At 44.4% G+C, this 20,112-nt stretch overlaps 3 protein-coding genes across 4 annotated transcripts in view; 2 read left to right on the forward strand and 1 right to left on the reverse strand.

Annotated features, from left to right (window-relative positions):
* F8 (coagulation factor VIII) overlaps window positions 1-20,112 on the reverse strand; it is a 185,434-nt gene that overhangs the window by 38,179 nt on the left and 127,143 nt on the right. Inside the window, exon 1 of one of the 2 annotated variants that reach the window (XM_008962334.4) lies at window positions 11,549-11,791. The exons of the other annotated variant lie outside the window; for it this stretch is intronic. Within the exon in view, the coding sequence (XP_008960582.2) occupies window positions 11,549-11,791 (243 nt within the window). Of the gene's footprint in view, window positions 1-11,548; window positions 11,792-20,112 lie in introns of those variants that run through there. 2 annotated transcript variants of the gene reach the window in all.
* LOC100992822 (histone H2A-Bbd type 2/3) lies at window positions 10,264-10,967 on the forward strand. The gene has a single exon (XM_003809959.5). The coding sequence runs from the start codon at window positions 10,453-10,455 to the stop codon at window positions 10,798-10,800; it is 348 nt and encodes a 115-aa protein (XP_003810007.1). The 5' UTR covers window positions 10,264-10,452; the 3' UTR covers window positions 10,801-10,967.
* F8A1 (coagulation factor VIII associated 1) lies at window positions 11,790-13,473 on the forward strand. The gene has a single exon (XM_034950303.3). It carries the CDS (start codon window positions 11,790-11,792, stop codon window positions 12,900-12,902), a length of 1,113 nt encoding a protein of 370 aa, XP_034806194.1. The 3' UTR covers window positions 12,903-13,473.

The following is a 20,112-nucleotide window of genomic DNA, read 5'->3' on the forward strand; positions in this document are numbered from 1 at the left end:
ACTGGGATTGCATCAAACTAAAAACTTTCTGCACAGCAAAAGAAATAATCAACAGAGTGAAAAGACAACCTATGGAATGGATGAAAATATTTGCAAACTGTATATCTGATAATGGGTAAGAAACTCAAACAACTCATTAGTAAGAAACAACCCAATTAAAAATGGGCAAAGAACCCAAATAGAATTTTTCAGAAGAAGAAATATAAAAGGCCAACAGATAAATGATGCTCAGCATCACTAACCCACAGGGAAATGCAAATCAAAACACAATGAGATATTCCCTCACATCTATTAGAATAGTGTCTTAGTCTGTTATGGACTATAACTTATTATGGACTCTAATTTATTATGCTGCTATGACAGAATACCACAGACTGAGTAATTTGTAGTGAACAGAAATGTATTTGGCTCACAGTTCTGGAGGCTGGGCAGTCCAAGATCAAGAGGCCAGCATCTGGCAAAGGCCTTCTTTCTATATCATAACATGGCAGAAGGGCAAAAAGAGGGCAAGAGAGAGCAATTCAAATTCACAGCCTTAGGTGCTTTTGTAATCGGCATTAATCCATTCATGAGGCTGGAGTCCTCATAACCTAAACACCTCCCATTCGGCCCTACCTCCCAACACTGTCGCATTGGGAATTAAGTTTCCAACACATGTTTTTTGAGGAAAACACTCAAACCATAGCAAATAGCTATTATCAAAAAGACAAAATATGACAAATGTTGGTGGTAATGTGGAGAAAAGGAAACCTTTGTACACTGTTGCTGCAAAAATAAATTGGTACAGCCATTATGAAAAACAGCATAGAGGTTCCTCAAAAAAACTAAAAATGAATACCATGTGATCTGGCAATCTCACTTCTGTTATATATCCAAAGGATACAAAATCAGTATGTTGAATATCTGCACTCCCATGTTCACTGTAACAGTATTCACAGTAGTCAAGATATGGAAACAACCTAAGTGTGTCCATTGATGGATGGAGGGATAAAGACAATCTGATATATATATATCTGATGGAATATTCCCACAATTATAAAATATTATTTGGCCTTAAAATAGAAGAAAATCCTCCCACTTGTGATAACATGGATGAACCTGGAAAATATTATGCTAAGTGTAATAAGCCAGACACTGAAAGAAAAATACTTCATGACCTCATATGTGGAATCTAAGATAGTCAAACTCATAAAAGCAGACAGTAGAATCTTAGGTGCTAGGGACTGTGGTGTGGGGGAAACAGGGAGATGTTGATCAAAGGGTACAAAATTTCAGTTATGCAAGATAAATTAGTTCTGGAGATCTAATGTACGATATAGTAACTACAGTAAACAATATTGTATACTTGAAATTTGCTAAAAGAGTAGGTCATAAATGTTCTCACCACAAAAAAATGTAGCTAGGCAAAGAGATAGATATATCTTAATTAGCTTGCTTGTGGTGACCATTTCACAATGTATCAAACATCATATATGAAAAACAAAATATATCAAAACATCAAGTTGTACCTCTTAAATATATGCAACTTTTGTCAATTATACCTAAATAAAGATTTTTTAAAAGAGATGCAGTTCCTTGGGCACCATGTCAGTTCTACTGAATCAGAATCTAAATTTTAATAAGACCCTTAGCTGTTTCATAAGCAGTAAAGTTTGAAAACACTGGCAGAGGACAGAGTCAGCTGTGAAAGAGTACTGGGAATGCACAGCCTATCCTCCACCCTGGTCTCAGAATGATCTTCTAAGAATGTAGTGTGTGTGTGTGTGTATGTGTGTGTGTGTGTGTGTGTAGAGAGAGAGAGTCTATAATGTGGGCATTAATGAATGATCCCACTGTATGAATTAATGAGACACGTTAGTATCCAAAACGTGGGATTTCACACCTTGACATGTCTGGGTTCTGGACAAAATTACATAACATATTCAAGAGAAAGGGAATACAGTTTGAGAAATATGGTAGTAATGCCAATTCGAAAGGCCTAGATTTAAACCATGGCATACAGCATAAGAAATACTGAAAATGATATCACTCATAGAACACCTGGGATTTTTTATCTGCTTGAATACACTAAAATAGGTATCAGTGTAAGTCTATTATATGATCACACATCAGTTTAGTATCATGGGATTTTTTTTTTTTTTTTTGAGATGGAGTCTCACTCTGTCGCCCAGGCTGGAGTGCAGTGGCGCGATCTCGGCTCACTGCAAGCTCCGCCTCCCGGGTTCACGCCATTCTCCTGCCTCAGCCTCCCGAGTAGCTGGGACTACAGGCGCCCACCACCACGCCCAGCTAATGTTTTGTATTTTTAGTAGAGACGGTGTTTCACCGTGTTAGCCAGGATGGTCTCGATCTCCTGACCTTGTGATCCGCCCACCTCGGCCTCCCAAAGTGCTGGGATTACAGGCATAAGCCACCGTGCCCGGCTGGAAATTTTTAAAAATTATTCTGCCATGTAGCATTTTTTTCTTCCCATGGAACAGAAAATATTAATAAATTTGTGGCTTTGTTCCTAAACAAGTTATACCAGAAATCACAATATTCTTTTTTATAAATATATCTGTATTGGGGGGTTAAAATAGAATGAATAACATATTCAAACCATATAACTTTATTTAAAGATTTACCAAGGATTTTGTTTTCGCTGCTGCTCTCCTTTCTATATAGGAGAAAATTTGACCTTCTATTTATGGCCTTTAGACTTGGCTTTTGCAAGAGCTAGTATAATTAAATCCCAGGTAATAAGTAAACACTCCAACCCACCTCTCTGGGGTGGGATGGTGCAAAATCATTTGTAGAAAGCTACCTGTTTCGTCTAGCTACCTCCTGCGTAAGTGGGTACTGGCAGCTCTTGGGGGCCTGAATTTTATGTCTCATTTTGACTAAAATAATGAATGTGTAGTCTGACTCCAAAAGGGGATAGTCATCTTTGATTTGAGATAGGTCTCGTTATGTTTCCAAATTTCTGATTTAAAAGAAATTTGTTGCTACAGAATAATCATTGAGAAGTAGAAGAAGTTTTGAAATGACGTATATATCAATGTAAAATGCCATTCCGTTTTATCAGCATCCAAAAAGTTTATGTTGAACTTGAGAGTATTATATAGCTAATAAATGTTGATCATTAACTTGTGACTAAACCGTATGTGCTAGGAAGAATATGATCTCTCAGTGATGTCCACATTTTAATCCCCAGAACATTTGACTGTGTTATGTTGCATGGCAAGAGGGACTTAAGGTTGCAGATGGAATTAAGTTTGCCAATTAGCTGATGTCAAAATAGGGAGAATATCCTGGATTATCCAGGTCGGCCCAATGTAATCACAAGAGGCCTTGAAAGTGAGAGAGAGAGGCAGAAGAGGAGAGTCAAAGGGAGACGTGACTACTTAAGAATAGTCACTAAGGTGCAATGTTACTGGCTTCGAAGATGGAGGAAGGAAGCCATGAGTTAATGAATGTGTGTGGCATCTAGAAGCTGGAAAAGAAAGGAAAAAGGATCCTTTTCTTTTTCTTTTTTTTTGAGACGGAGTCTCACTCTGTCGCCCAGGCTGGAGTGCAGTGGCGCGATCTCCGCTCACTGCAAGCTCCGCCTCCCGGGTTCACGCCATTCTCCTGCCTCAGCCTCCCGAGTAGCTGGGACTACAGGCGACCGAAAAAGGATCCTTTTCTAGAGCTTCCAGAAAGAAATGCAGCCCTGATGACACCTTGATTTTAGCCCAGTGAGACTTGGGTCGGTCTTCTGCCCTATCGAACTGTAAGATAATAAACTTGTGTTGTTTTAAGCCATATTAAGTTTGTGGTAATTTGCCACCCCAGCATTAGAAAACTAATACCCTGTATACATTGGCTTTGCCTTCATTCGTTACTCAATCTTTGTGCCTTGATTAGAAACCTGCTTGGGGAGACAATTTATTAATTCAACAAATAGTTAATGACTGACTACACAAATCCTAGATTCCATATATTATGTGCCAGGCATTGTGCTAGAAGGCCTCACTGGTAAATTCTACTAAATGTTTAAGGAAGGATTAACATTAATCCTTCTTAAACTCTTCCAAGAGATAGAAAAGGAGAGTAAACTTTACAACTCATACTATGAGGCCACCATATCTTGATATCAAAGCCAGACAAATATATCACAAGAAAAGAAAATTACAAATTGCATGTAATTGAATATGTGAGTATAATATTCCCTTATGCATCTAGGTGCAAAAATCTTCAACAAAATATTAGCAAACCAAATCCAGCAGCATGTTATAAAGGTTATAGCCCATGCTCAAGTGGAAATTATCCCAATAATGCAAGACTGGTTCAACATAAGACAATCAATCCCCCAGTCAACTCCACATTAATAAAATATAGGGAAAAAAACCCCTGCAAGTTCATTCTGGTTGATGCAGAAAAATCACTTGATAAAGCTGAGCACCTTTTCATGACCAAAAAAAAAAAAAAAAACAAAAACAAACCACTAAGCAAACTAGAAATGGAAGAGAAAATCCACAACATGATAAAGAGCATTCATAAAATACCCAAAACTAACATCACACTCAATGGTAGAAGACTGAAAGATATTTCCCTAACATTAGAAACGAGACAAGAATGCCTGCTTTTACTGCTTCTATTCAAAATTGTATTGGAAGTCTTAGCCAGAGCAATTAGGAAAAAAAGAAATAAAAGGCATCCAAATTGAAAAGGAATAAGTAAAGCTATCTTATTCTCAGATGAACATGAGCTTATGTATGGAAAACCCCGAAGAATCCACAAAACACTATAGAGCTAATAAACGAATTCAGCAAAGTTGCAAGATATAAGATCAACGCGCAAAAATCAGTTGTATTTCTACACACTAGCAATGAACAATCTGAGATGAAATTAACAAAATAAAAAATAATTCTATTTAAAATAGCTTCAAAAAGAATAAAATACTTAGGAATAAATTCAGCTAAGGAGGTAAAAGACTTGTACACTGAAAACTACAAAACATTGCTGAAAGATATTAGAGACAGCATAAAGAAGTGAAAATATATCCTGTGTTCATGAATTGGAAGACAATATTATTAAGATGATAGTACTACCCAAAGTGATCTACAGATTTAATACAATCTGCATCAAAATCCCAATGGCCATTTTTTTTTGGCAGAAATGGAAAAGCCAACCTTAAAATTCATGTGTAATTGTGCAAGACCTCAAATAGCCAAAATAATCCTAAAAAATAACAAAGCTGGATAACTCACATTTCCCAAATTCAAAACTTCGTATAAAGCTACAGTTATCAATGCTTTGTGGTACTGGCATAAGGACAGACATATATATAAATGGAATAGAATTAAGAAGCAAGAAATAAACCCATAAATATATTCATGGGTATGTACCTCAAATACAGATGGTTCCCAGCTTATAATGGTTGGACTTACAATATTTTGACTTTATGATGGTACGAAAGCAACATGCATTCAGTAGAATCTATATGCATAAAAGTACTTAAAGTACACATACAACCATTCTGCCTTTCACTTTCAGTGCAATATTTAATAAATTACGTGAGATAGTCAACACTTCATTATAAATTTGGCTTTACGTTATATGATTTTGCCCAACTGTAGCCTAATTGTAAGTGTTCTGAGCATGTTTAAGGTAGGCCAGGCTAAATTATGATGATTGGTAGGTTAGCCGCTGATATGGTTTGGCTCTGTATCCCCACCCAAATCTCACATTGAATTGTAATCCCCGTGTGTCAGAGGAGAGGCCTGGTGGGAGGTGATTGGATCATGGGGGTGGATTTCCCCTTGCTGTTCTTGAGACAGTGAGTGAGTTCTCATGAGATCTGATGGTTTAAAAGTGTATGACATTTCCGTCCTTCACTCTCTGTCTCTCCTGCTCCACCATGGTAAGGCGTGCTTGCTTCCCCTTTACCTGCTGCTGTGACTGTAAGTTTCCTGAGGCCTCGCAGTCATGCTTCCTGTTAAGCCTGCAGAACTGTGAGTCCATTAAACCTCTTTTCTTCGTAAATTACCAAGTCTCAGGTAGTTCTTTATAGCAGTGTGAGAATGGACTAATATAGCTGTATTAAATGAATTTACACTAATAATGGTTTTAACTAACAATGGGTTTATCAGGATGTAATACCATCCCAAGTTGAGGAGTGTCTGTAATTTAAAACATCTGTTCAAACAAACACTTGTACAGGAGCGTTCATGGCAGCACTATTCACACTATCCAATCAGTAATGTAGGGGATCAAATGCCACCTCAAAATATGCCACTTTGGCATATTGATTATTTTGTGTTTAAAGGCACTTGAAAGTAGCAGATGCAAGAAGGGCACAGTGACCTTCCTTTTTTTTTTCATGAAAGGAAGAGATGAAACTCTGATGTGAAAGGTATTATCTGGATACCAGGAAGAAGAAACACATTCTTATTGCCAGAGATGGGGAGTCCAGGCTTGAGGGAAAGCTGCACCAAAAAACCTTGTTACACAACTCTTACCTTCTTAGTGACTTTTCCACAATTAACTCTCCTAGCCCAAACCCCATTGTCTTGTTATGTTTTCACAATTTACCATAATTTTCCCACCCTAGTATGTAAGTATTCAGCTGTAATTGATCACTTGAGTCTTCATATTTCTTATGAGGGCTCCCATGTACATGTAAAAAATACCAAATAAAATTTTGTATGCTTTTCTTTTGTTAATCTATCTTATTTAAGTCCTAGCTGGAGAATCTAAGAGGATAGAGGACAACATTTACCTCCCCTGCCATGGAAATCACTTAATGAACTGTTCATCAACTGATGAGTAGATAAACAAAATGTGGCCTATTTATACAACAGAATATTTCTCACTGGTGTTGTCTCAATGCTTAACACAGTATACCTGGCACTACCCTTCAATATTTTTTGAAGAATGAGCACATGAATTATCATGTCTCCAGCTAGGTTCGCCAGTATGAGTAATATGTAGTGAGTGTCTACTGTGTGCCATTTTACTACCTAAACTTTTTATGGACTCTGTCCCCTAGTCTTATCTACCAATGCCATTGTCTTAGTTGAGATATCTGTCATTTCTTGACTGGTATAATACAGCAGCTTTCTAATTCCAATCTCAGTCCTCTCTGTTCTATTCTCCACACACAATCCTCTCTGTTCTATTCTCCACACAGCTTCCAGGGTGATATTTCTAGAGGCAAATCAGACCACGTCACTCCCAAGCTGAAAGACCACAGTGGGTTCAGTGTAGCCTACAGGGTATTCTAAAACCTCAGCATGGCATAATAGAACCTCCATGTCTTGGCTCCTGCCTACCTCTTTCCCAGCCACATCAACCACTACTGCTCCACTGGCATCGTACTCTCCAGCCTTAATGAATTGGTTGCAACTCCCCTCCTCCCACCGGTGCCTTGGCTTCTCATCATGCTACAGATTCTTTAACACACACATTGTCCTCCAAGAAGCTTGCCAGATCCACTCCTATTCTTTCAACGAAATGTTTACTGACCACTCTTTATACACTATGACCAAATAGGATTTATCCCACAAATGTAAGGTTGGTTCAACATGTGAAAATCAGTTTATATAATACACCATATCAATGGTTGGTTCAACATGTGAAAATCAATTTATATAATACACCATATTAATAGAATGCACGGCGGAGCGGGGGCGGGGGAGGGGGCTCATGGTCATCTTAATCATGTACAAAAAGGATCATTTGACAAAACGCAGTACCCTTTCATGAAAATAAATTCAACAAACCAGGAACAGAAAGAAACTTCTTCAACCTGATAGAGGGCATCCATGAAAAACCCAGAGATAATATCATACTTAATGGTGAAAGACTGGTTGAAACAACTGACTGTTGCAGATTGATCTTGGATACTGCAACTTTGCTGAGCAATGAATAACATGAAAATAAGATTAAGGAAATGATTCATTTTACAGTAGCATCGAAACAATAAAATGTCGAGGAATAAATTTAACAAAAGGTGTACAAGATGTATACTCTGAAAATTACAAGACGTTGCTAAAATAAATTAAAGAAGACCTAAATAAATCGAAAGGCATTTTGTGTTAACGGATTGGGACACTTAATATTGTTAAGATGCCCATAATCTCCAAGGCAATATACAGGTTCATTGTGATGCCTGTCAGAATCCAACCTGCCTTCTTTGTAAAAACTGACAAGCTGATCCTAAAATTCATAAGAAAATGTAAGGGGCTCAGACAGCCAAAACAATCTCAGAAAAGAAAAAAGTTGAAGGACTCACACTTCCCAATTTCAAAACGTACTACAAAACCGCAGTAATCCGAAAAGGGTGGTACTGCCATCGTGATAGATACATTAGGTCAATGTTACAGAACTCAGAGTCAGGAATAAACCCATATATTTATGTAAAGTTTATTTTCAGTAAGAGTTCCGGCACCCCTCAATGGGTGGAGGGGAAGAATAATCCCCTCAACAAACTGCGCTGGGACAACTGGATAGCCACATGCAAAAGAATGCCCCTGGACCCCTACCTCACATCATGTAAAGAATTAATTCAAAATGGATCACAGATGTAAATGTAAGGGCTGAAACTATAAAACTCTAAGAAGAAAACAGAGATGTAACTTTGCACGACCTTGGATTAGGCAACAGCTCCTTCAGTATGACACCAAAGGCAAAGCCACAGATATCTTTTCATTTGGCAAGTTGGACTACATCCAAATGTAAATCTTTTGGGCAACAAAGGGCTCTATCCAGAAAGTGAATGGGAGAAACATTTGCAAATCACATATCTGATAAGAGTCTATTTTCCAGAATATATGAATAAGTTTTAGAAGCCCACAGCCAAAATACAATCAACCGAATTAAAAAATGGGCAAAGGGCTTGAATAGACATTCCTCCAAAGCAGAGGTACAGAGGGCCAAGAAGCACATGAAAAGATGTCTTAGTCTGTTTTCTGTTGCCATAATTGAATACCCGACACTGAACAATTTATAAAGAAAAGAAATTTATTTCTTACCGTTCTGGGGACTGGGAAGTGCCCCGGCATCTGGGGATGGCAGAGGGTATCACATGGCGAGAGGGCAAGAGCGTGTATGTCGTTTCAGGCCTCTCTTCCTATTCTTTAAAGCCACCAGTCGCATCCTGGGGGTCTCACCCCGATGACCTTATCTAATCCTAATTACCGTCTCAAAGGCTGCGCCTCCAATCAACATGTGAATTTGGGGATTAAGTTTCCAAGACACACAATTTGGGGGACGCACTCAAACCACAGCAACATCATTAGCCATTTGGGAAATACAAATGAAAACCACCATGAGATAGCACTTCACACCCACTAGGATGGCTACTGTAAACAAAACAAAATGAGGCAAACAGAAAACAAGTTTTGATGAGGCTGTGAAGAAATTGGGACTCTCATGCACTACTGTTGGGAATGCGAAAGATTACAGCTGCTGTGGAAATCAGTTTGGCGGTTCCTCGATAAGTTAAACAGAATTACCACACGAGCCAGCAGTTTGACTCCTAGAAATAGACCCAAAAGAACTGAAAAGAGATATTCAAAGAAAAACCTGTAGAGAGATGGTCATGGCAGTGCCATTCACAATAGCCAGAAGGGGGAAATAACCTGTCCATCAACTGACGAGTGGGTAAACAAAATGTGGCCTCCTATTTATACAACAGAATCGTACTCATTCAAAGGAAGGAAGTAGTGATTCATGCCTCTACATGGATGAACCCTGATGAAACCATTACGCTAAGTGAAAGCAGCCAGACACACAAGGCCTCACATTTGGTCGTATAATTCCATCTATAGGAAATCTCCAGAACAGGCTAACCTCTACGGACAGAAAGCAGATGGACTAGGGGTTGCCAGCGACTATCGGGAACGTGTGTATGGGCGGGGGGAGGGGGTGTGTGTGGGAGGGTGTGGGGGCTGGTAGTGGTGGCGTGGAAGGAGGCGTGCGCCAAGTGACTGCTTATAGGTACAGGGGTTTCGGTTTCCTTTCGGGGTGTTGAAAACGTTTCGGAACTAGGTGGTCGTGATGGATGTGCAACATTGTGAAGGCGTGGTACCCATCCTCCCCTCGCCCACCCCTTTGTCTTTCCCACAGTGTTCCCATCCAGTAGAAAGGGAAAGTTCCCACTGGCAAAGAGAGGGTCACCAGCGCGATTCCCCCTGCCCCGCCCCACCCCACCCCCACGGCCCTCCAGCCACTTCTAGGCCCAGGCCTGCTCCCTCGAGGCCAATGGGAAAGTGATGAGGTCACCTGACGGACGTGCGTCCCTTGTGAGGGGCCGTCACCACATGCGTGCCCGTCACCGGATGTGCGTGCCCATTGGTCTCGGCTCCCTAGCCAATGAGGGGCTGGGCCCTGGTCGCTAGGATACACAGTACTGGACGCGCTAACTGTCCTCTTGAGAGCCATCTTGCCTAGCTGGGCCAAGCCGAGATAGCACACTCAACGCCCAGCATGCCGAGGAGGAGGAGACACCGAGGGTCCTCCGGTGCTGGCGGCCGGGGGCGGACCTGCTCTCGCACCGTCCGAGCGGAGCTTTCGTTTTCAGTGAGCCAGGTGGAGCGCAGTCTACGGGAGGGCCAGTACGCTCAGCGCCTGAGTCGCACGGCGCCGGTCTACCTCGCTGCGGTTATTGAGTACCTGACGGCCAAGGTCCTGGAGCTGGCGGGCAACGAGGCCCAGAACAGCGGAGCGCGGAACATCACTCCCCTGCTGCTGGACATGGTGGTTCACAACGACAGGCTACTGAGCACCCTTTTCAACACGACCACCATCTCTCAAGTGGCCCCCGGCGAGGACTAGCTTCTGACACCCGGCCCCTGGGACCTGACAGGTCCACTCGTCCACCCACCCGGCCCCAAACTCCCCGGCCCCAAATCCCCCGGCCTTAAACACCCTCCCCCCACAGCCCAGGCCCCAAAGTCTTGGGCCTTCATTAATTCTGTCAATAAAATGTTTAAAGGAACCCATCTGCCTGCTTCAGTCACTTTGCCTTGGGGTGGGGGTGGGGGGGCGGTGAGATGGGTTGGGGGGTTGTGAGACCTCCACAGCTGGAGGGATGGAGAGGTGGTGGGGGTCTGGGGTTGGGTGGGAGTCAGGGATGGCACAGAGGAGCAGTCTCTGCCGGTGACAGTGCAGGGGAGTGGCCCTGGGTGGGAAGGGGACACCCCCGCTGGTTCTGAGCAAGTCAGGGCCTGCCCGGGAAAGTCCTCAGCATGATGGTGTTCGTTGGGGCGGGTGGGCCTCAAGACCATGACTGCAGTGTTGCGACAGGACGGACTTCTAAGGCAACCGGGGTGGGGACGGAGAGGTGGACCCGGCGCTTGGCAAGGGGCCCTGGACCGGAAGACGGAGGAGTGAGTAGTCGGGGCGGGGGGGGGGCGGAGGGGGGCGGAACAACAGTCCAGAAATGCACAGACATGGAATTAGGGTCACGAGTTTAGTTTGGGTCATGTTCCGATGGAGAGGCTGTGGGATGCCTTTAGCAGCCTAGACCATTTGCATTGCAGCCGAGCTAGCAGCAGCTGGTGCCCCGCCAGGCCCCGCGTACCTTCCCAGGGTCTTGGCTCCGCATCCCCGAGACCCTCCATTTGCATACGCCGCTCACAGCCCGGCCAGGCCCCGCCTCCGATCCCGCTCTTTGCATATCACCAGGGCAAGGGGCAGGCTCGGGCTGGGGAGCCGGCGCGGGCACGGCGGCAGCCCGCCGAGGGGGACGCAGGGCACGTCGCCCCGCCCCGGCCCGCCCGCCAGCTGCGGCGGCGCGTCGGGAAGTGCTTGGGGCGGCGAGCATGGCGGCAGCGGCTGCAGGCCTGGGCGGCGGCGCCGGCCCGGGACCCGAGGCCGGGGACTTCCTGGCCCGCTACCGGCTGGTGTCGAACAAGCTGAAGAAGCGGTTCCTGCGGAAGCCGAACGTGGCGGAGGCCGGCGAGCAGTTCGGACAGCTGGGCCGGGAGCTGCGCGCTCAGGAGTGTCTGCCCTACGCGGCCTGGTGCCAGCTGGCGGTGGCGCGCTGCCAGCAGGCGCTCTTCCACGGGCCCGGGGAGGCGCTGGCCCTCACCGAGGCCGCCCGCCTCTTCCTGCGGCAGGAGCGCGACGCGCGCCAGCGCCTGGTCTGCCCCGCCGCCTACGGGGAGCCGCTGCAGGCCGCCGCCAGCGCCCTGGGCGCCGCGGTGCGTCTGCACCTCGAGCTGGGTCAGCCGGCCGCCGCCGCCGCCCTCTGCCTCGAGCTGGCCGCCGCCCTGCGCGACCTGGGCCAGCCGGCCGCCGCCGCCGGTCACTTCCAGCGCGCCGCCCAGCTCCAGCTGCCCCAGCTGCCCCTGGCCGCGCTGCAGGCGCTTGGCGAGGCCGCCTCCTGCCAGCTGCTGGCGCGCGACTACACCGGCGCCCTGGCGGTCTTCACGCGCATGCAGCGCCTGGCGCGGGAGCACGGCAGCCACCCGGTGCAGTCACTGCCGCCGCCCCCGCCGCCGGCACCCCAGCCCGGGCCCGGGGCGACGCCCGCCCTACCGGCCGCGCCGCTTCCTCCGAACTCCGGCTCGGCGGCGCCCTCTCCCGCCGCCCTGGGCGCCTTCTCGGACGTGCTAGTCCGCTGCGAGGTGTCCCGCGTGCTGCTGCTGCTCCTCCTGCAACCACCGCCCGCCAAGCTGCTGCCGGAGCACGCCCAGACCCTGGAGAAGTACTCCTGGGAGGCTTTTGACAGCCACGGGCAGGAGAGCAGCGGCCAGCTTGCCGAGGAGCTCTTTCTGCTGCTCCAGTCTTTGGTCATGGCTACCCACGAAAAGGACACGGAAGCCATCAAGTCGCTGCAGGTGGAGATGTGGCCACTGTTGACTGCTGAGCAGAACCACCTCCTTCACCTCGTTCTGCAAGAAACCATCTCCCCCTCAGGACAGGGAGTCTGATCCGTCCCATTCACCCAATGACTTCTTTTTGCCCAGGCCGGGACTTTTTGCATCAGTCACGTTAACCAGATGACTTTGCCTGTTACCAAACCTCATGCATCCACGTTTGCGTCTGGGGAGGAATAAAAAGACATCGTTCCCGCTTCTGCGTTTTGTTATTCCTACTGCCGCCATAGGAATTATTTCGTTGGCTGAACGTTACCAGCACCCCGAGAACACATTTTGATAGAATCAGAGTAGAGGACATGGCTGTCTTCTAAAAAGCCACGACATGAAAATGACAATCCCTTTCGTCTCCTTCCTCCGCTGCTTCCACCCAACGCAGCCTCCTGCCTCCGCCTTTGTTTCATAGTGAGGATCTTATTTTGCACGGCGCCCTCCCTCTAAATACCTACCCTAGATGATTTCATCCTGCCCCTCACTTCTTAACATATTCCTGTGTCTTTGTAATGGCCAAATTTCTCCTTCCACTCGTCCGCACGGTACGTCTTCATGGGAGTCATTTTATTCCTTACAGCTTCCTTGTAACCACAGCCCTAAATCCATGATAAAGCTACTCTTGTACTCCTCATGTGTGGTTTTGGTGTCCGTCGTCTATAAAATGTGACTCTCTTACCTACTTGTCAGGAGGCCAGCAGCAGAACCAGATAGCTGTTTGGGCTCCAGGATGTATTCGTTCCTTTGAAATTTGCGCTATGCCTCCTGTGTGGGCAACGAACCTGCAGAGATCATCTATGATGTGCTCCGTACTGGGGTGACTGCAATGCAGATACATCCAGTGCAGCGGGTCTGGTGCCGATGCATCGATTTGCATTGGAATTCACGGTTCTGGTTCCATTCGCAGAGGTATATGCAGTCTGGATCACAACAGCTTTTATTTGTAATAGGGATTTTTTTTTTTTTTTTTTTCCGAGATGGAGTCTCACTCTGTCGCCCAGGCAGGAGCGCAGTGGCGTGATCTCGGCTCACTGCAACCTCCGCCTCCTGGGTTCAAGCGATTCTCCTACCTCAACCTCCAGGGTGCCTGGGATTAACAGGCGTGCACCACCACGCTGGGCTAATTTTTGTATTTTTAATAGAGATGGGGTCTCACCATGTTGGCCAAGCTGGTCTCCAACTCCTGACCTCAAATGATCCACCCTCCTCGGCCTCCCAAAGTGCTGGGATTACAGGCATGAGCCACCACGCCTGGCCTGTAATAGGGATTTTGCTGCAACTTTTAGTTAAGGAGGTGAAATCAGAGTGCGTGGCCCTTTGGTGGTGTGCGATCACGTGACTGCAAGGCAGCCTCCGTGTTCCCCCAAAGCAGGATGGCGTTCCGTTTGAGAACACTTAAGTTTCCAAGGCTTTCTGGCTCAAATGGAGCATGCCCCCCAACTAAGCTGTTTTCTTACTTATTGCGTCTTTTTAATCCTTTTGATGGTGACAACAAGAACTCTTCAGAATATAGCCTCTTTCTCAAACTTTCAACCCTGGGGAAATGCATCCTTTGGGCCGAAGTTGCACACAATACTGATCTTCGGGGCTGAGATGTAAGGACACAGTTTGGAGTAGGTGTTTTTGTTTTGCGTCTTTTTGCAGGGGAGAGGTGTGGAGGGTTGTCACTGTGAGTTGAGTGCCTCCAAATGGGTGGGACTTGTAGGGTGTTCTTTTCTGCTTCTATTTCTATTTCGACAGTGTGGAAGTAATGGGAAGCACAGGAGAGGCCCATTCCACCGTCATTCCTCTTTCTCTCACTTGGCTGCCAGGAAGGGTCCTACGGAGCCCTGAACGCCTAGCCCAAATTATTGTAAAAGCGGTTGAAGGGCTCATGCTCCTTTGCTCTTTGGCTCTTTCCTGGTATGCTCCTCTTAACCCGGGCTGCAGACCTGGCCGGCTGGCTTCTTGTCAGGTTCAGGAGTTACGGAGCATGACTGGTGACCAGTTTGGGATTTGGGCTTCAGGAGACGCCTCCTTAGGCCTCTGGTCCAAACTCCTTGCGTCAGGGAGGTGAGGGGAAGGATAACCAGACGGTCAGGTAGTGGGTATCTGAGCATAATTCTAGGAAACACTAAAACTCCTCGTTTTCCATTTGCCGTGGGCTCATTCGTGTATCTCCCTCAGAAGCTTAAGAGCAGTGATAACTGGGCCGAGGCCAGATTTCAGCATTTTTGAGAATTCCCTCGTAATGTATCACATCAGTATCAAAAGTCAACACTGATTTCTAGCATGCCAAAAGCAAATACTTTCAGAGGACATGATTAGTTTGCTTTTTAACTTGAAAACAATTCCAAATTCACACTTAAAACAGTGTAAACCGTCGGAAATGGTGGCAGCGAAGCAGTGAACCCTTAAAGGCTGTTGGGGTTCCCCTTCTCCCCATTGTGAGGTACTCCCAAAAGGATAAATGTTGCTTATGAAAGAATATTTTATACGTGAATAGTACAAAGACAAAGACGTTTGAGAACCGCTACGCCGGAGGAAGGTGGTCAAGACTGAAATTAGCGTGTTAGGCAAGATCTGGTTCCTAGGTGCTGAGGATTCTGGTGCCAAGGATTAATGTTAACCGTGCAGGCATCTCTACCACCGTTAGAGGAGACCAGCAGCCCACAGACTCTTTCTGTCAAGGGCGGGATAGAAATGTGTTAGTCTTTACAGGCCACAGGTGGTCTCTGTTGCACAGTCTTCTTTGTTTCTTTGTATGTTTGTCTTTGCAATCCTTTCAACGTGTAAAAACTATTCTTAACTCACAGTCCGTACAAAAGCAGGCTATGGGCCAAATTCTGGGGCTATAGTTTGCCCACCCCTGAATTAGAACCCAGGACATAGTAGTTGCTCAGTGATTGTTCAAGGAATGAACCTCATGAGAGTAGTTAATAACTGTAACTAATTTATCCTTATCGTTAAAAGACAAAGATTGAAGAATAAGTGAACTAAGCATTCACCTCCAGATTGTAGGAAACAAACCAAAAGAAAGGAAAATAGAATTTTTAAAGTTTTGAACAGAGATTGATGAACTAGAAACAGCTCTTTCAAAACCATGTTTGGGTTTAAAACTGAGCTGATTCTTTGAAAAATTAATAGAATAGACAAACACTTGCCAACTCTTGATACAGAAGGGAAAAAAGGAGAAAAGACATATGTGTGTATACAGATATAGATGTATGGCACAGGAAGGGATATATGACTCTAATGTGCACATTTGCAGACATTAACTCAAGGCAACACAAATGAGAATAGCAATAATCATATAACGATTGGAAAATATAGCCTAGTATCTCTCACTAAATAAAGCACATGGCTCATATGGCTTTTTCATTTACTCTCATTAAATACTGGATTCCTACATTAAATAAGCTATTCTAGAGCAACAGTCTTCATGGAAAAAAATGGAAGCTTTCCCACTTTATTTTCAAGTTTAATATAACCCTCATGCCAAAACCTGGCAAGTAGAGCTACTGAAAAAGCTAAACCCATTTCATTCATGAATATAGATATAGAAATTATAAATGAAATGTTGGCAAATTGGATCCAGCTAAGTTTTAAATAACTAACACACTATGACTGACGAAAGTTTTCCCAGAAATGGAGCCCAGTAGTGCTGTTGCACTGGTCTGTGAGAGCCAATTGTAAGTAAGCATCTCTTCCCATCCCTGGGGCCAGGCATGATGGGAGTAGTATTTATGTCAGGGAAATCTGCCAATGCTATAAATCAAGGCCTTTACTTCTTAACCTCCTCTCACTTTGCTCCCCTGTGGGTTGTTAATTTCTTGTCAGCACACTATTGAATTTCGTTAAGTATAATTTGACAACACAAAAGAGAAATGTGACCATGTCAAAGATGCTGAAAAGCATTTGATAAAATTCAGTTGCCATTGCAAATAAAATAGGGATAGGAGAAAACTTTTTAAACATCATAAAAAGTATTTGAAACTAACAGTGAATATTATATTAAACAGTGAAACACAGGTTACATTCTCATTAAAGTCAAGAGCAAGACAGGCTTATTTGTTATGTGTTTACCAGATCCTGTCAGCATAATGTCATCAGTGTAATGGACAGGCATTGTGCTTGTGGTATGTAAAGATGTTTGAGGTCCCTTGAGTCTATATTATGACAGAAAACAAGAGAGCTAACATTGCCCTGATGCATGGGCAGTAAACTTAATACTCTTGTTCCTACTTGGTAAATTCAAATGTATTCTGATTTTACTAATGTATGGAAATGAAGAAAAAACATTCTCTAGGTCAATACTTCCATATCAGGTGCCTGGGGCTGTGTAAATTTGCTTCAACAGAGATATGATATCTGGAATTGCAATTGTTTTTTGGCATCACCACCTGATTAAATTTGTGATCTGCTGTCATTTTCTGTGACTCGCCTGGCTTTCGTAGTGGCCAAACAGGGTCTCTAAGGAGAATAGTCACTGGTTTGTGAGGCACCTATCTCAGTTATAGCCACTGAAAGGCTTTTACGCAAAAGAGGGATGACTGCTTCAGAGACTGGGGAGTGGTTGCCTCCTCAGGCAAAGGAGGTTCAGGGGAATTTGGAGGTTTGCAATTCTCAGCCTCATCCATGTCTGCCTAAATGCCTCCATCTCAGGCCTCAGAGTTTCACTCCTTCCCACCGGTACTCTTACCACAGCATAATAGATCTGGTGGAGTTGAGCATTTAATTGTCACTGCAGCTCTGCAACTTATGCTGAGCCCCTAAGTCGTATCTGCCTACAACCACAGGATATGGAGGATTCCTCAAAAGCTCTATGCATGCATCCTGATTTTCCATGTATGTTCATCAGTGTTCTTATTTTGTATATATTCATAACATTTCATTTCTTTTTCCATGTGTATGCCCTCTAGGGCTGTAAGAAGACAGACCACTCTACAATCAGGTAATGCTACGTTTGTTGCCACAGTGACTAAATGCCACTGTCATTTAATCTCCCCAGTGTCTTACTTGCCATCTGCAACTCATCCCATAGTATCACTGGTGATAATCTGAGAAACTATAATACTAACACATGTCATGGATTCCCTAACTGCTCATTTTCTTCCTTGGCAAATATGTTATCTCTGTGTTTCTTGAATATATTAGCAACATAACCTTAGAATTGCATTTTGAAAATCTGTTTCCTGGGGTTTCTTCTAGCACCAATTACTGTATGAAACAAGGGATCCAGCAAGGAACAGAAAACATGGAAATTAGGATAATTTGTGGAAGGTTTAATAAAGATACTAGTTAGGAGGGTGGGAACAGAGTATTACCATCCTGTAAACCCAAAATAAAATTCTAATCCCCCCAACCATCTGAATGGACCCCTCCTTTCGGCAAAGGGCCTTCCAAAGTTAACCTGAAAAACATTCAGGCCATGATGGGAAAGTGGGGATCAAATATGCCTTATTATACCCGCCTCCCTTTTGGAATTCAGAAAAATCTGACCAGTATTAACATCAACACAGACCTTCAGACTGATAGAACAGACTCTTTAAGTCTGATAAGAAACATTTACAATCTATTCTCTCTGAAGCCTGCTACCTGGAGGCTTCATCTGCATGACAGAACCTTGGTCTTCACAACCCCTTATCTTAACCCAGATGTTCCTCTCTATTGATTCTAAGTCTTTACACAATAACTTAACTCTTTCAACCAATTGCCAATCAGAAAATCTTTGAATCTACCTACGACCTGGAAGCCCCGCCTCGCTTCCAGTTGTCCTGCCTTTCCAAACTCAATGAATGTACATCTTCCATCTATTGATTTCGGTCTTATGTCTCCCTAAAATGCGTAAAACCAAGTTGTAGCCAGACCACCTTGAGCACATGTTCTCAGGATCTCCTGAGGGCTGTGTCACAGGCCATTGGTCTCTCATATTTGGCTCATAATAAATCTCTTCAAGTATTTTACAGGGTTTAACTTTTTGTTTGTTGACAATCCCTAAACCTGAAAGGATCAGAAGAGAGAAACATCCTGAAAGAGAGAATTGGATAGATTATTGTAGTGGCTTTAAAAAATGACCACCAATTATTTAACATTTCTCCCATTAAAAATTAGGGTCTATGTCTCTTCCCCTTGAATCTGGGTGGATATGCGATTTGCTTATAACCAATAGAATGTATTGAAAGTGAGGACTAAACTCTGATTTTTTTTTATCTTGCCCAAATTCCTATCTAAGGGGTCTGGGGAGTCATGCCCTACAAATCATAAATTCTCATCAGATGGGTTTTATTTAACCTTATATGTCATGATTTACTTTCCAACCTTACTCTGGCATCACATTGTGAGACAAGGAAGAAAATCAAAATATTTTACCCCAAAACATGTTTTTTTGCCATATTTTGAAATGGCCCTGCAAAGCTGTTCTTTGTGGAGGGAAATTTGCAACTGTAAAGAATCTCTATTAACATAGCTAGATCTTTTTCTCCCAGCCCCTCCCAATCCTAAAGAGATTAACTAAGATCTGAATACAAAACATTTGTCATCTATTGTCTCTAAGGGGAGCCACTATAAGACTTCAAAAGAACTTTGGTCTCCACAATGTTTATCTTAACCTGAACATTCCCTTTCTATCAATCCCAGGTCTTCAGACAAACTCAACCAGTTGTCAACCAGAAAATGTTTAAATTCACCTATAGCCCGGAAGCCCCCAGGTTGAGTTGTCCCGCCTTTCTGGACCAAATCAGTGTATTTCTTAAATGTATTTGATTGATGTCTCAAGCCTCTCTAAAATGTATAAAACCAAGCTGTGCCCTGACCATCTTGGGCACATGTTCTCAGGACCTCCTGAGGGCTGTGTCATGGGCCATACTCACTCATACTTGGCTCAGAATAAATCTCTTCAAATATTTTATAGAGTTCAACACTTTTTGTCGACAAAAGTGATGCTACATAACTTAGAAGACTCGGTCAGAAAAGGTTATGTAGTCTTCACCTTGTTAACTGTAACACTCACACTTGGAGGCCCTAAAATGACGTGTAAGAAGTCCAACTACAGGCCGGGTGCGGTGGCTTATGCCTGTAATCCCAGCACTTTGGGAGGCTGAGGTGGGCGGATCACCTGAGGTCAGGAGTTCAAGACCAGCCTGGTCAACATGGCAAAACCCTGTCTCTACTAAAAATACAAAAATTAGCTGGGCGTGGTGGCATGAGCCCGTAGTCCCAGCTACTCAGGAGGCTGAGGCAGGAGAATCACTTGAACCCGGGAGGCAGAGGTTGCAGTGAGCCGAGATCACAC

This window comes from Pan paniscus, chromosome X (genome assembly GCF_029289425.2).
Source record: "Pan paniscus chromosome X, NHGRI_mPanPan1-v2.0_pri, whole genome shotgun sequence".
Taxonomy (NCBI): Eukaryota; Metazoa; Chordata; class Mammalia; order Primates; family Hominidae; genus Pan; species Pan paniscus.

Coding starts and splice junctions, on each gene's coding strand:
- LOC100992822 (XM_003809959.5), top strand. CDS start 10,453: ATGCCGAGGAGGAGGAGACACCGAGGGTCCTCCGGTGCTGGCGGCCGG.
- F8A1 (XM_034950303.3), top strand. CDS start 11,790: ATGGCGGCAGCGGCTGCAGGCCTGGGCGGCGGCGCCGGCCCGGGACCC.